At 35.9% G+C, this 13,862-nt stretch overlaps 2 protein-coding genes and 1 pseudogene across 2 annotated transcripts; 1 reads left to right on the forward strand and 2 right to left on the reverse strand.

Annotated features, from left to right (window-relative positions):
• Positions 1–4,418: 4,418 nt before the first annotated feature.
• On the reverse strand, positions 4,419–5,459 carry LOC7464923 (SMY2 homolog 2). The gene is made up of 3 exons (XM_002320750.4): positions 5,018–5,459; positions 4,872–4,933; positions 4,419–4,764 (listed from the first exon to the last, which is right to left on the reverse strand). Exons 1-3 carry the CDS (start codon positions 5,073–5,075, stop codon positions 4,636–4,638), a joined length of 249 nt encoding a protein of 82 aa, XP_002320786.1. The 5' UTR covers positions 5,076–5,459; the 3' UTR covers positions 4,419–4,635.
• A 357-nt stretch (positions 5,460–5,816) lies between these two features.
• LOC7464924 (serine/threonine-protein kinase BSK3) lies at positions 5,817–11,222 on the forward strand. Its single transcript, XM_002320090.4, has 10 exons — positions 5,817–6,630; positions 6,720–6,940; positions 7,496–7,631; positions 7,841–7,974; positions 8,063–8,168; positions 8,845–8,930; positions 9,179–9,367; positions 9,754–9,906; positions 10,160–10,273; positions 10,474–11,222. The coding sequence occupies exons 1-10, from the start codon at positions 6,549–6,551 to the stop codon at positions 10,726–10,728; spliced, it is 1,476 nt and encodes a 491-aa protein (XP_002320126.1). The 5' UTR covers positions 5,817–6,548; the 3' UTR covers positions 10,729–11,222.
• Positions 11,223–11,272: 50 nt separating this feature from the next.
• On the reverse strand, positions 11,273–12,999 carry LOC18105219 (scopoletin glucosyltransferase-like; annotated as a pseudogene).
• Between the last annotated feature and the right edge of the window lie 863 nt (positions 13,000–13,862).

Below are 13,862 nucleotides of genomic sequence, written 5' to 3' on the forward strand. Positions count from 1 at the left end.
AAAAGGTGTAATCTTGAAACTTAAAAAATGGAATTTGAGATTAAAATAGGTTGATTCTATAACCATAATAGCTACGGGGCTAGGCTTTTGTCAAGAACAGTTTTCGAGCAAGTTCTCCTAGATTTCCTAAATAATTCTTTTTTCCGGTTAATATATATATATATATATATATATATATATATATATATATATATTTGTTGACAGGTCAAGGTTGACTTGATAAAAAAAACCAAGATAATTTTGCACCCGACAGATTACTAAAATGCTTGCATTCTTTTCCATGCAGAATGCAAACAAGAGAGAGCTTATATTATATTGAAATAATTTTAATAGATTAAGGTACGAGGCTGTGGGATTTATTTTAATAGATTAAGGTACGAGGCTGTGGGATTTATTTTAATAGATTAAGGTACGAGGCCGTGGGATTTATTTTCTTTTTTTGGTACTTGAGAACGAAGCCAAGCAGAGACTACCTTGTTCTTTTTTTATATATATTAAAAAATTATATAAATTATATTTTAAAATTACATATAATTAAATTATTAAATTGAGAATATTATTTGATATAATAGATGATTAAATAATTATAGTTCAAGTTTAATTTTTTTTTACCTGACGGGATATTAAAAAACTATATAAATAATATATTGTGACTTCACTTAATAATTTAAACTATTGAATTAAGATGAATACGAGTTATCAGATTATAGATAGCATCTGGATCTCGTTTGGAAATTAACGTCTTTTTCATATTTTAAATTCTAATTTATCAAATAAATAAAACTATTTAATGCTAGAAATAAAAACAGTAAAAATCTGAATCCCGTTGTCACGAACTCTTAGATGGGTTTTATTTTATTTTATGGAATCCAACATTTTATATAGAAATAAGAATTTCTCTAAAATCGTGTGCTTCATATCATGGAATTGTTCTCTTCAAAATTCTCACAGTGAAAATGTATTGGGTTGTATAGAAGAAGTAAAGGGTTTTCATTTAGGCCAACAAGAAATTGCAGAATCACGAGGATATATTGAGGAGCCATGCAATTATGGGAAGAAAATATTGTGAATGATTGGTTGATCAAGAAAAAAAAACCTTGACAGGAAGATTGTGGAAATAGTTGCAAGGAAAAAAAAAAACCTTGACAAGGAGATTATGGATATAGTTCATAGTTGTGGTTTTACCCTTTGAACACATCAATTTTTCATCATCAAAAGATTCAAAACCAATGCTTTTATTGATGTTGACCTCACATAAAATGGACTCTTGATAAAAGTTATGACCGCCCAACATGCTTCCAACTTGGAATGAAGTGGGACTGCAAGGGGCTAGCGGCAGAGAGTCTCTGGTGATCACTGGCCTACCAAGATGGGTTTTTTATATCAGTCTTGAGTTTGACCTTCTCTCCCAAGATCTCTAGATAGTACTTAATCAGCTAATTGATTATGATTACTTCCATAGAATCAGCTAATTGATTATGATTGCTTCCATGCTTACATTAGAATACACTCTTGGATTATCCCTACATCCAAAGGAAAAAAATGGTTTACATGGGATAGATGACCAAATCTAGAGTCTCTTGTGACATAATCTTTCCTACTTGCCGAAAATTAGTTGAGCAATGAGAGATGGCTTTTGGTGCTGATGAGTATTTTGACCTTTAGGTTCAGGAGTAGAGTAAAAGATGCCGAGATAATTATCACTATCAAAGTATACACATCGCTGCCTGAAAACAGGTTCCATCAAAAGGGATTCAATGAAAAATTTAGCTGAAACATTAATATAGTAGAAATTGACCGAGTACCAAGACTTCCACCAGCAAAATCCACCCTGCAATTGCAAAAAGCTGAGAGCTATTCTACTGTAGGCCTCCATGTCGAGCATCCAGACACATACTGCACCGATGTTTGACCTGGCCAGCCTTGTTTGCAAATAATTTTCACTCATGAAACGCAAGGCAATGGGAACATGCACAAGATTTCAAACCTGGTGGAGTTACAGTCACTGAAAAGGGGAGGCCGGTGATGTAAATTGAAGATGATTATTACTGCAATAAAAAGGGACATCAGTGAATCGGAAAAAAGGAAAATGCCGTTCATCGACATCCAATATCTTAAAGTGGACAGTGAATACGAGGGGGGAAAAGAGAAAAGGATGCAGGAGTTGAAAAGCAAAGATTATGTTGGTTGGTGGATCAACCCTCAACCTATATTTGTTGAAATGTAACTGCGTTTCTAAGAATAAAACAAGTGTTGTTTTGACCACGAAACTCTATTTGTTCCTTTGCCTATCCTTGCCTTTTTCCTTTTCCTAGAATAAGCTGTGAAGTCACTGTTCGAACCATCAACAATTATTAAATACAATGGACGAGGAGGAACATTGATGTTAAAATAAAGGATTCTGGGTGGGTCTGCCTTTTTAAGTGTAAAAGTAAAATTAAAATATATGAATCAGAAAGAGAAAAACTAGATTTTTATCCGAATTTATTCCGTTTTTCTGGAAAAAAACAGGAGAGAATCATATCTTCTTCTCAAAAAAAAAAAAAAAAAATATCAAAGACTTTCTCGTGTGGATAAGTGAAGTCGTTTATTAGAGTTTCGGATTTTGACATGTAACGGTCCCCAGCTATAAAATCTACCATTTGCATAAATGTAAACCACAGGCATCTAACGTTGTTCTGAAGTGGATGAACCCGTGAAAATGACAACCACACATACGAAAACGACTGTTTTGATCACAGATACAAAGGAATCTTCCTCTCTCTTTTTCTCGTCTTCTCAGGCCTAGGGTTTGAACTGTACAACTTTATAGACCGGTCCGGCCCGGCCCGGGTACGGGAGCGCCACACCTTTTATGATTTATGGCTCAGGAACTCATGAAAGCTAGCAGCATGCGCCATCAATGAAGATTAATTGCAGCTGGTACTTGATTGTTCAAAGAATAGGCTCAGTATCAATTCAATCCCCATGCAGTTCTTGCACGATGTCAGGGTGTATTTGTTCAGGATAAAAAAAAAAAGGAAGTCAGGGTGTATGATATCTTATGGGTTCGAATTCTTCCAGAAGAGCAGAAGGTCATGCGTGCTCTATGCTTCTTCAAGAGGCACGCGGTGAGGGATGATAAGGCTGCGGAAAGCCGAAGGGAATGCTTGATTATAAAGATTTCATGTACTGTACGATATTTCAAGCATTTACTAAAAACAGCCTGAAAGAGCCGTGATGCTGCTGTCTTCTTTCTTTTGGTCGACTGGAGGCCGACATGGGCCGTAACCCTATGCTAAGTATATTCTCACATACACAAGAGCCCCGAGGGGTTCGAAGGAGGACAACCTTCAAAGGAAGCGAGCCCTGGCAAGTTCATCATGCCAGTCAGCTCCATGCCAGGGTCTGCCGCTGCTTCGTTTATCCCTTCTAATCTCCATTCAGAACAATGGGGAACACAATGGCATTACTTCTTTGAACCATGAAAAACTCATAAGCTCATTGAAACCAGAGAAACAAAAATGTTTGCTAGACAAGCACAAACTCTATAATACTATGCAGGTCCTCTATGATACAAAGATCCTCCCTGATGAAGAGATTTTCAATAAAAACGTTTCATTGAATAAGAAACCATGAAAACAAGTCAATCAATAGGGACATACCCACAGGAAAAGCATAAGCACATTAGACTTCCGCCCACAAAAACTCCCAATCTTTTTGCTCAATAAACTATGGTTGCAGCAGCTAAGACTGATGCCACTTCCCTTCTATTTATCAGGCTCTCAAACTTTGTTTGTCAGTTAGGAGCTTCAAAATACATTAACTAACCAATTTACCAAAAGTCAGTGCTAACTATCTCACAGAACTCATACCGATTCTTGTTAGCTGTATCACACATCACAGCAAAAGTTCTGACAGAAACTCTTGCTAGAAAGATAAATCTATATTTAGCTTCCATGATTGACTTTGCACAGAGGAAAATCGTTAAAAGTTTTCATACAATCCCTGTGCACCTTATTTATCTGAGGCAGCGGATTGACACAGACTCTCTTGAGAAAGAATGATTAAAATAATACCATTCTAATTCCGATGACAGGATATGCAAAACCAGTGATAGCAACAATGCACCAATCCTCATACCAACCATACAGTTTCAAACAAATAAGTAAAAGCCTCAGAATCTGAGCTTTTAGGATTCCTCACTTGCATTCAGACATAAAGATCAGAAACAATCTAATAACTTAATCCACCTATCTTAAAATCTAATTCTATAGTCAAAATTTTCATTCAATTAGTCGGAAGCATACTATCCCTCCTCTTAAAGCAAAATATCATGGGTGAATGGCAAGGAAAGAATTAACAATTTTCACCTCATAACATATATTGCTCAACACCCTCTTAACCTATGGTATAGTCACAAGTGCATAACAACAATATACTGTGAAAAATCCAAAATTTGCCTTGCTTATCTTCGAGATGCAAATTTATCAAAACAAACACGAGATTTCGTAAAAATAACACGAAACATAAAGTTCCCTATATCTGAATTACAAAAGACGAAGCTGCAAATTCAGCACCCAATATACTACTACAATTCACTAGCATTTCAACATAAGAAAAAGAAAAGAAAAAAAGAAGATATAAACATGAACCTCATTTATCAAGTTCCATTGCTTGATCAGCTTTAGCTTTCGCCAATGCGCTCAATTTGGTCTTCACCTTTCTTTTCCCTACTTGAAACCCACTTCCACCTTTCTTGTTTTTCTTGTCTTTACCATCAACCTAAACACAAAAATACCCCCAAAAATTAAACTAAAAACCGTAATTCTAATTCAAATATGTTAATTATAAGCAAAGAAATTACATAAACAAAAAAGAAATAAGCTTACTTTCATCTTGTTTTTCTTTGCTTGAAGCTTCTTCTTTTGCTTTTCTTTCAGTTCTTTCTCTCCTAATATTACCAAAAAAAAGGAATCAATAAGAAGCAAAAAGATATATAAATGGAGAGATTGAGAGAACGGAAAGGAAAATTTACGTTTAAGCTCGAATTCGTGTTGCCTCTTTCTACGAGCCAAATCGTTCTTCTTCGACATTTTGTACGGAACGCCGAGGGAAAGATAAACCCTAACCCTAGAACTATAAAGTTTTGATTTAATCGGCGAAACGAAAGTTGGTTTTGTTTTACTCTTTAGTCCTTCGTGTTTAATATGGTCATATTTCTCTCCCCTTAAAACTTTATTTATTTCGATTTTTGGTCCCAGCCGACTTCCATAATTCCATTTATCTTCTGCAAACAGAACAAATCGAACCGATTTCTTTGCTGGTGAAGTTAAACCGAACCGACCCCACCCCGCAAGTATTTTTTTTTTTTTTCTCAGAGTAAGGCATCCATGGGGTCTGTCTAAGATCACCACCCCTGTTTTCAAATTCGTAGGATAGGTTACAGCAACACAGAACGATCTTGATGAATCTTAAAGCTTCATAGCCATTGATAAGTTTAAAGATTTAGACAAGATGGTAGATTTTCAACACTAAAACAGGAACCGGGCCTTGAGCCCTCTAGTTTTCTTGTCAACTTGCCAGATTGAATCAGGTTTGATTAAAATGGTCATTAACTCCTTCATAGGAACAGATGCTCGCCTCGTGCCTGTCCTTGATAAGAAAAAAAAAAGGGTGTAAAAAGGTGCAGTCAAAGGAGTGAAACGGCGCTGTTAGCCCAACAAATCATAATTAAGGTGGCAAAAATGGAAATGATTACGGCGGGAGGGAGCAAGAGAAATGATGACATGTTTTCTTTTGGACCTCTGGAAACTGTTCCATTCTTTGAACAAAGACCAGTTCTTTCTAGTCCAATCTCCACCCCCAAAAAAAAAGTCACAAAAACAGCTTGCAAAAACTAATTATTTTGTTCCAATAATAATAATAGTCACTTGTCTGCTACATGAAAATATTTATTAAAATAATATGCAAGATTCTATCCTTGTCGGTTATAATTGACTTATATTTTTATAAGTTACTCGAACAAATACTAGCCATATTTTCATACGACATTATACGAATTTGATCTGATCTGATCCTGGTTTCAAAAAATCTAAATTCGTCAGTTTTTATCTTTCTTTGGTTGTTCATCAAATCTTTGGCCCATTTGATCTTGTTTCTATCAAACCCCCCTTTTTTTTATTTGGGTTTATTAATATATTTCTTTACTAGAAATCTTGAATCTTTGAGCTTTGATTTGTAACTAAAACAAAAAAGGGTGTGCGAATATATATAGTTCGAGTTGCTGTTAAGCTCTTGCAGTTATATAGCTTAAGTGGGTTTCTGTTGTGGTTGATTGACTTGAAAAGTTTGAATCTTTCTGTACTAATATTTGATTAGATCTGTTAAGTTTGGTTATTTTATGATCTGGGTTTAGTTTTAGCTACTGGGTTGGTTGTGTTACTTGTTTATAGCAGGATTGTATTGAAAGGGGCAGTAAATTAAAGTTTTGGTTTTTGAGGGAGATATAGAGAGAGTTGGTGAGGGGACCATATTTGTAAGAAGCTTTGATTTGTGATTATTGAGAGATGGGGAGTCAGTGCACTAAGCTTACTCCTTGTTGCTTAGATTCACAGTTCAAGGCAGCTGTTGTTGAAGTTCCCAGTGTTGGTGGGTCAAAAACTTTGTGTTTTTCGGAAAAGGAAGTTTATATTTTGATGGGTCATAATTGTTGTGTCTTGGTTTTTGTCTTGTTCTAGGAAATGAAGAGAAGAGTGAGGTTAATGACTTGCCTACATTCCGGGAATTCACATTTGAGCAGCTGAAAAATGCAACATCTGGTTTTGCAGTAGAAAATATCGTGTCTGAGCATGGGGAGAAGGCTCCTAACGTTGTTTACAAAGGGAAGCTGGAAAATCAGAGAAGGATTGCTGTTAAACGATTCAATAGAATGGCTTGGCCTGATGCTCGACAATTTTTGGTGCCTAACTTCTATCCCATCTGCTGATTTACTTGAATTATATGTTTGCAGTTTTGATTTCAGTTTGTAGTGTGCCCTTTTATAAAACATTAACAAATTGGCATCAAATCTGTCTACACATACACTTTGTTCGAGCAGCTGTTACAAATTTATGTTGTCTGGTGTTCATCCTCAATGATTGTTTTGCTTTCATTCAGTATAGTACCATGGTTTTGAATTATACTAAGAAGCATGGACTACCTTCAATGGGGATTAGTATGACTAGGATCGACCCCCGCCCTTCTCTTTCTCTGCAAGGAATTCCCATTTGTTTTGGTGCATGATGCTTACCCTTTACTTTACATCCTTCCTTCAGTCAGCAATAAGCCAACTTCTGCCGTATCTTTGTTCAATTTGAGGTCATCTATTCATGAAACAAACCTTGTATATCTAATGTGCAATTTCAAAATCTGCTTATGTATCCCCATTGAGTTCATAAAGACTTGCTTGAAGAAATACCATGGTTTGAGTTTACCGTGGTCTTAACTTGAAGACAATTTTCTGTTACATTAATAGGAGGAAGCAAGATCTGTTGGCCAGCTACGGAACAATAGATTGGTAAATTTGCTTGGTTGCTGTTGTGAAGGTGATGAGAGGCTGCTTGTAGCAGAATTTATGCCCAATGAGACACTTGCTAAACACCTTTTCCATTGTAAGGCTTATTTCCAATCCATGGACAAGGATTCAGGCTACAATTTTGGTTGCATATTTGTGATCATATTTTTGGGCATTTGATTGAAATTTCCATCTTTAATATGGTATAATAGCACCAATTTTGTTTCTATTGTAAAAACTGAATGACAGTCTTTCTACAAGTTTGATTATATGGGATTTAAACAATTCAATTCTCTCTTGAATCAGGGGAAACACAACCTATAAAATGGGCGATGAGATTAAGAGTTGTTCTACATCTTGCAGAAGCTCTAGAATACTGCACAAGTAAAGGGCGTGCCCTTTACCATGACCTTAATGCCTATAGAATTTTGTTTGATGAGGTAGGTACTTCTCTTTCTCCATTTCTCCGAAACCTTTTCCTTGTTGGATTCTAGCTGCATTCTTTGTTTACATGTTAGAATTATGCAGGATGGTAATCCAAAACTATCAAGCTTTGGCCTCATGAAAAACAGCAGGGATGGAAAAAGTTATAGTACGAATCTAGCTTTTACTCCTCCAGAGTATTTGAGAACTGGTATGTAATTCTTGTTAACAATACCATATATTAGCTGCTTTGATTTTGTGATTTCCTGAAATTGAAATCAGGAGATCCACGACCAGCTGATAGATTTATGTAATTAAATTTAATGTTGCGACCACTTTACATTACCACCTGTGAAAGGCCTTGCCGACTGACCTGCTTTAGGTGTTATATATCAAGATTCTTGAAGCACCACAAATCAGTAGTTCCCATATACTTTTGTTTGGAATGTTTAATGTGTTCATGCTGAAAAACAATTATGATGCATTACATTACTGTTCTTCTGACCTGCCAAAAAAGGTTTTCAGAATTTAGATCTACATATTGACGCTCATATAATATTATCCAGGATAGTGCAGTTTATTAAAGTTTTGAGAGATGTGCGGTCTCCTGATGAATTCCTTCGCAGGCATGCTTTTCTTGGAATGTATAGAGTATGATGAGATTGTGGTGATATCTATTAATGCTACCTGCATTCCCAGACTAGAGAATTTGGACTCAGTTGTACTTTTCTGCATAATGTCTTGTAGTTGTGCTAATTTTAGGTCCACATGACTGTTTGATTGTGTTCTTGTATGATGCCCTGCAATGGGTTGGGCATTAGTATTATTTACTCCTCGGATTATAAGTTAATCCAAGACTTTGCTTATATCCCTTGTCTTTTTTTCAGGGAGAGTAACTCCAGAGAGTGTGATATATAGCTTTGGCACTCTTTTGCTTGACCACCTCAGTGGAAAGCATATCCCCCCAAGCCATGTAAGTGCTTATCATTCAAAATTAAATTTACTAGCTAGCCATCATATGGATCTGTTGATTGAATTTATGGGTCCACCTACAATTAATCCTTGTAACGAAGAGAAAAGAAAAAACTATGTATTTTCCTCCCATGCTTACAAATTCTTGTTACAGAAGCTTGTCCATGTGAATCTAACCTCAAAATGCTTACAAATTCTTGTTACAGAAGCTTGTCCATGTGAATCTAACCTCAAAGTAAATTGTTCCAGGCCCTTGACTTGATACGGGATAGAAATCTTCAGATGTTGACAGATTCTTGCTTGGAAGGACAGTTTTCCAATGATGACGGGACTGAGTTAGTACGCTTGGCTTCTCGATGTTTGCAGTATGAACTCCGAGAACGACCAAGTCTGAAATTCTTAGTTGCTGCTTTGACTCCTCTTCAGAAGGAAACTGATGTATGTTTATTCATTTATCAGTCATATCTTCTATACTTCTCGTCAACTCCTTGTTTGGGTGCCTGCAGATTGCCTATGTTGTAATTTCATCATGTAGTGAAAACTTTTTGAGTCTAGAGCCTTCTGTTGGATGAAGACTTGTTAGGAATTTTAGAGGGTAATTTTCTTTGGACTGATTTCTAGAAAGAAAACTTGCTGTAAAAAATGAAAATTTGGTTGTGGATGACTATAAATATATGAATTCCCTAAATGGCAGTGGAATTTGTATTATGTTCTTCTGTTGATTTGTCCATACGCTTAAACCATCAGGGACTGCTTGTAACCAAACTTGAAAGTTGAAGCAAGTATTAATTAGTTTTTATGTTTCCTTTTCCTTCCCTGTGCAGGTTGCTTCTCATATCTTGATGGGAATCCCGCATAGTGCTTCATCCTCACCTTTGTCACCATTCGGCGAGGCATGCTTAAGAAAGGACCTGACAGCCATACATGAGATCTTAGACAATATTGGATATAAAGATGATCAAGGAGTGGCAAATGAGGTTCTCTATTTCCTATGAAAGCTCAAATAGCAGATGTTTAAGCATATCATTTACCGTACACTTTTCACTCCAGGCTTATTGATTCTTGTTATACTCACATTTCAAGCAATTATTCATTACCGAAGTATTCTGCTATTTTCTCTCTCGTATAAATTGCAATTGCTCACTGGTTCATTCTGCTTGCATGTTCTCTGACATTTCAAGAACCCAGATAAGATTGTAACTCGAATATTTTTCCTACATTATGCTGCAGCTCTCATTCCAGATGTGGACAGACGAAATGCAGGAAACATTAAATACAAAGAAAAAGGGTGATGCTTCTTTCAAGCAGAAGGACTTTAGAGTTGCAATTGAGTGTTACACTCAGGTTTTCTCCTCGTTTCAAAGTTGTCAGTTTTTGTTCAAGAATTATGTCAGGAATTACTTTTACATTATTTTATGCTCTTCTCGTTTAATAATACAATTTCCTTATCATACCAAGCTACATGATTTTAGATTTTTTTTTCCACTTGTTTTAACGGCAAGTCTACATATTTTATTTGATGGAGTTTCTTCTATGACTTGCAGTTCATTGATGTGGGAACTATGGTTTCGCCAACTGTTTTTGCACGGCGGAGTCTGTCCTATCTCATGAGTGACATGCCTCAGGAAGGTCTAAGTGATGCAATGCAAGCCCAAGTCATTTCCCCTGTATGGCACGTGGCATCTTATCTTCAGGCTGTTGCTCTTGCTACACTTGGAATGGAAAATGAAGCACATGCAGCACTCAAGGAGGGTACAAATATTGAAGCCAAGAAGAATCAGGACTCTGGACAAAAGTGAAATGTAAAATGCTTTCTGGTGGCTGATGAATCTCCTCAACCCTATCTTATTGTGGTGTTATTTTTATGAAGATAACCATGTGGCATTGATTGTGGGATCCTTACTTCCATGGACATCAGGGCAGTGAAAGCTTTAGTCAACTCCATATTGCTGTCAAAGAAAGCAACTCTTTTTTCGGATGAATTTTTTATGACGATATCTTGGAGTTGAGGTGTCTCAAAATATGTTTTTTGGGTAGGCCCTGGCGTTTCTTTCTTGTAGGTATGCAAGTTCTTTCATTCTTTGTGTGGTTTGCTCCATTATGTAAGTAGTATGATTCCAAAATTTGTCCTGCCACTTCCATTATAAACAGGGGAAAAAAGTTATTTATTTTGAGGAGAAAAGAAGTTAATGAGATGGAAAAAAACACTGACAAGATTGTAATTTGTGTAAAGATACATCCAGTCCCTGGCAATTTCTTGCTAAATGATGTTTGATTGTTTGAGGCATTAAAATATCTGTTTCTCCCATTGCCATTTCTTACTTCATATTGTGTTTCACATCTTGAAACTTCACAGAAAGAAGTAGACATTGGTTTGCTAAGCATGAACTCTGGAAGTTCGCATCCACTTCTGGGGAGTATCTCATCTGACGTGAGCTTTAGGGATGGCTATGGATAAGATACAAGAGACAAGAGTGAGATGGACAGAAGAAACAGATTTTAGTTTTGGTCTACAACAGGGGTTCTTGAGGGTTAAATGGAATTCGTGCTCTTCAATTCTTCATTGAAAGCGTTGAAATCAGAATGAGAAGACCCACCTTCTCCAACAGCTCTCTTTGCCATTTCTCCTAGCTTCGTTGCTCTGCTTCTCAATTCCTCTGCTTCTTTATCTTACATGATGACCTTCTCTATGGCATCTTTCTTCACACGATCACCAACCAATGCAGCCCCCTTCTGGACACCAACCCTAACTCCAATGTTTAATGTCCCAGTCACCAACTTTTCATTATAAAACTGCTCCGCAGAAACAGGCCATGTTACCATTGGAACTCCAGCAATTATTGCTTCGAGTGTGGAATTCCATCCACAGTGAATCACGAATCCTCCTGCTTCTTGTTCAAGAATCAAAAGTTGTGGTGTCCATCTTCTTATGATTAGGCCCCTACCTTCTATTCTTTTCTCATATCCCTCAGGCAACCAATCTTCCTTGTCTTCTTCTATATTCTTCTTCACTACCCAAATGAATTGCTGCCCGGACACTGCAAGACCTGTTGTTACAGAAGTTGTGAAGCAGCAAAGTTGGCTATACTTCCAAAGCATACATAAACAACTGAATTTGTTTTCTTTGAACTGAGTCATTTCAAACACTCATGTTCATCGATGGAGGCTTCTTTACCTCTCTTTGCCTTGTTCTGAGTGTCACAGTTCCAAAACCAAAAGGGGCCTATATGCCATGCCTTTCTTCCTAAAACCTTCCTGTAATGATCAGCATAACCTGACTCAAGCTCATAGAAGCTGTTGACGAGAACTCCATTGCTCTTGATCTCTGATTCTTTCATATCTATATACATCTTTGATAAATCATGAGTTTCTCGTTTAACATAATCTGGCTGTTGTTGTCTTGTCAATTTGATCTCGCTTGGAGAACTTGGGATGACAAAAAGGATCTGTGTCAGATGATACCATCTTGTGAGGTTCATACAATCTCCCACATTCTATAGCACATGAAGAGAAGAAACGTGTTCCATGGAAAACAAATCTTGGAATTCCACAATTAGATGCAACATCAGTTGACCATGGGAAGAACCAGTCTGAAACTAAGCAAGTGGGACTGTACCTGTTCAGGAGCCGTTCAAGAGGGTCAGCAAGCATGGCTGTGGGCCTGTGGCCTTGAAGAATTTCTGCTTCATTTCAGAAGATTCAGCTATGTCTAAAGATTCACATCCTTAAGGCAATCCAACCTCCACACAAGGGAATTTGATTGTTAGAATATCAACTTTCTTGGTTCTCTCTAACAGCTTGGAGACATGAGTTGCGTTGACCGGAGTTGTGATTATGCTTGTCCTTAAGCCTCCTTGTATAGAGAAGAGTTTGGCCATGTCTATGATTGGAATTGTATGACCTTGAGCCATAAATGGCAACAGGAAAATGTGAAGCTGGTGGTTTTTTTTGGCTATCCATGGATGATGGGAAGCTCCCGATGGAAGTATAGACTTAAAAACTCATCGAGCTAGTATTCTGTTAAAATAATAACTTTTTTAATTTTAAAATTTATTTTTAACATTCAAGTAAAAAGATCAAGATTTTTAAAAAGCATGGGTTGGACCACACTTCTAAATACCCCCATAAATAGCCTCTTTAGTTTAGTAAAATAAATTAAATAGTTCTTCTAATTTTAAAAAAATAATTAGTTCATTGACCAATGTTAACTTTTTTCCTTTCTCTATTTGTTAAAAAGAAAAAAAATGGAAAAGATCATGAAATGAACAAAAGGACTAATTAATTAGTTTTTAAAACTAGTATGATTATTTCATTTATTTCTTAAAACTAGAGGGACTAATTTATAATTTACCCCTCAATCATAGTTAGCATAAAGCTCATCTCATACCATAAATCATATGATATATCAAAGAGATAGACCTAGATTGCGAAGAGAGAGATGACCTTGGTCCAGCTAAGGATAACGGCTGTTTGGAATGCAAATAACTAAGGGTTGTTCAGGATTGCATTTTAAATAGTATTTTTTAAAATTTTAATTTTTATATTTTTAGATTGTTCTAATATATTAATATAAAAAATAATATATAAAAATAATATTATTTTAATATATTTTCAAATAAAAAATATTTTAAAAAACAATTACTATCACATTCTTGAAAATCCTATTCAAAATATATCTATATTTTGTTGGAACAATGAACAACAAAAATGGAACTCATATGCTTTATGTAGTTAAAAATCAGTGAAAAAATAAGTGAAAACATCACTTCTTTTACAATTTATTTGGTTTTAAGAACCTAAAACAGAGTTGAAAATTGAACTGCTTTAATGAAATAATTAAACTAGAGTGTATTTGTTTTTCCTTTAAAAAATGTTTTTGAAATTTTTTTTACTCCAAATTATATTTTTAAATTGTTTTAATATGCTAAACTCA

The sequence above is a fragment of the Populus trichocarpa genome, chromosome 14, assembly GCF_000002775.5.
Source record: "Populus trichocarpa isolate Nisqually-1 chromosome 14, P.trichocarpa_v4.1, whole genome shotgun sequence".
Lineage (NCBI taxonomy): Eukaryota > Viridiplantae > Streptophyta > Magnoliopsida > Malpighiales > Salicaceae > Populus > Populus trichocarpa.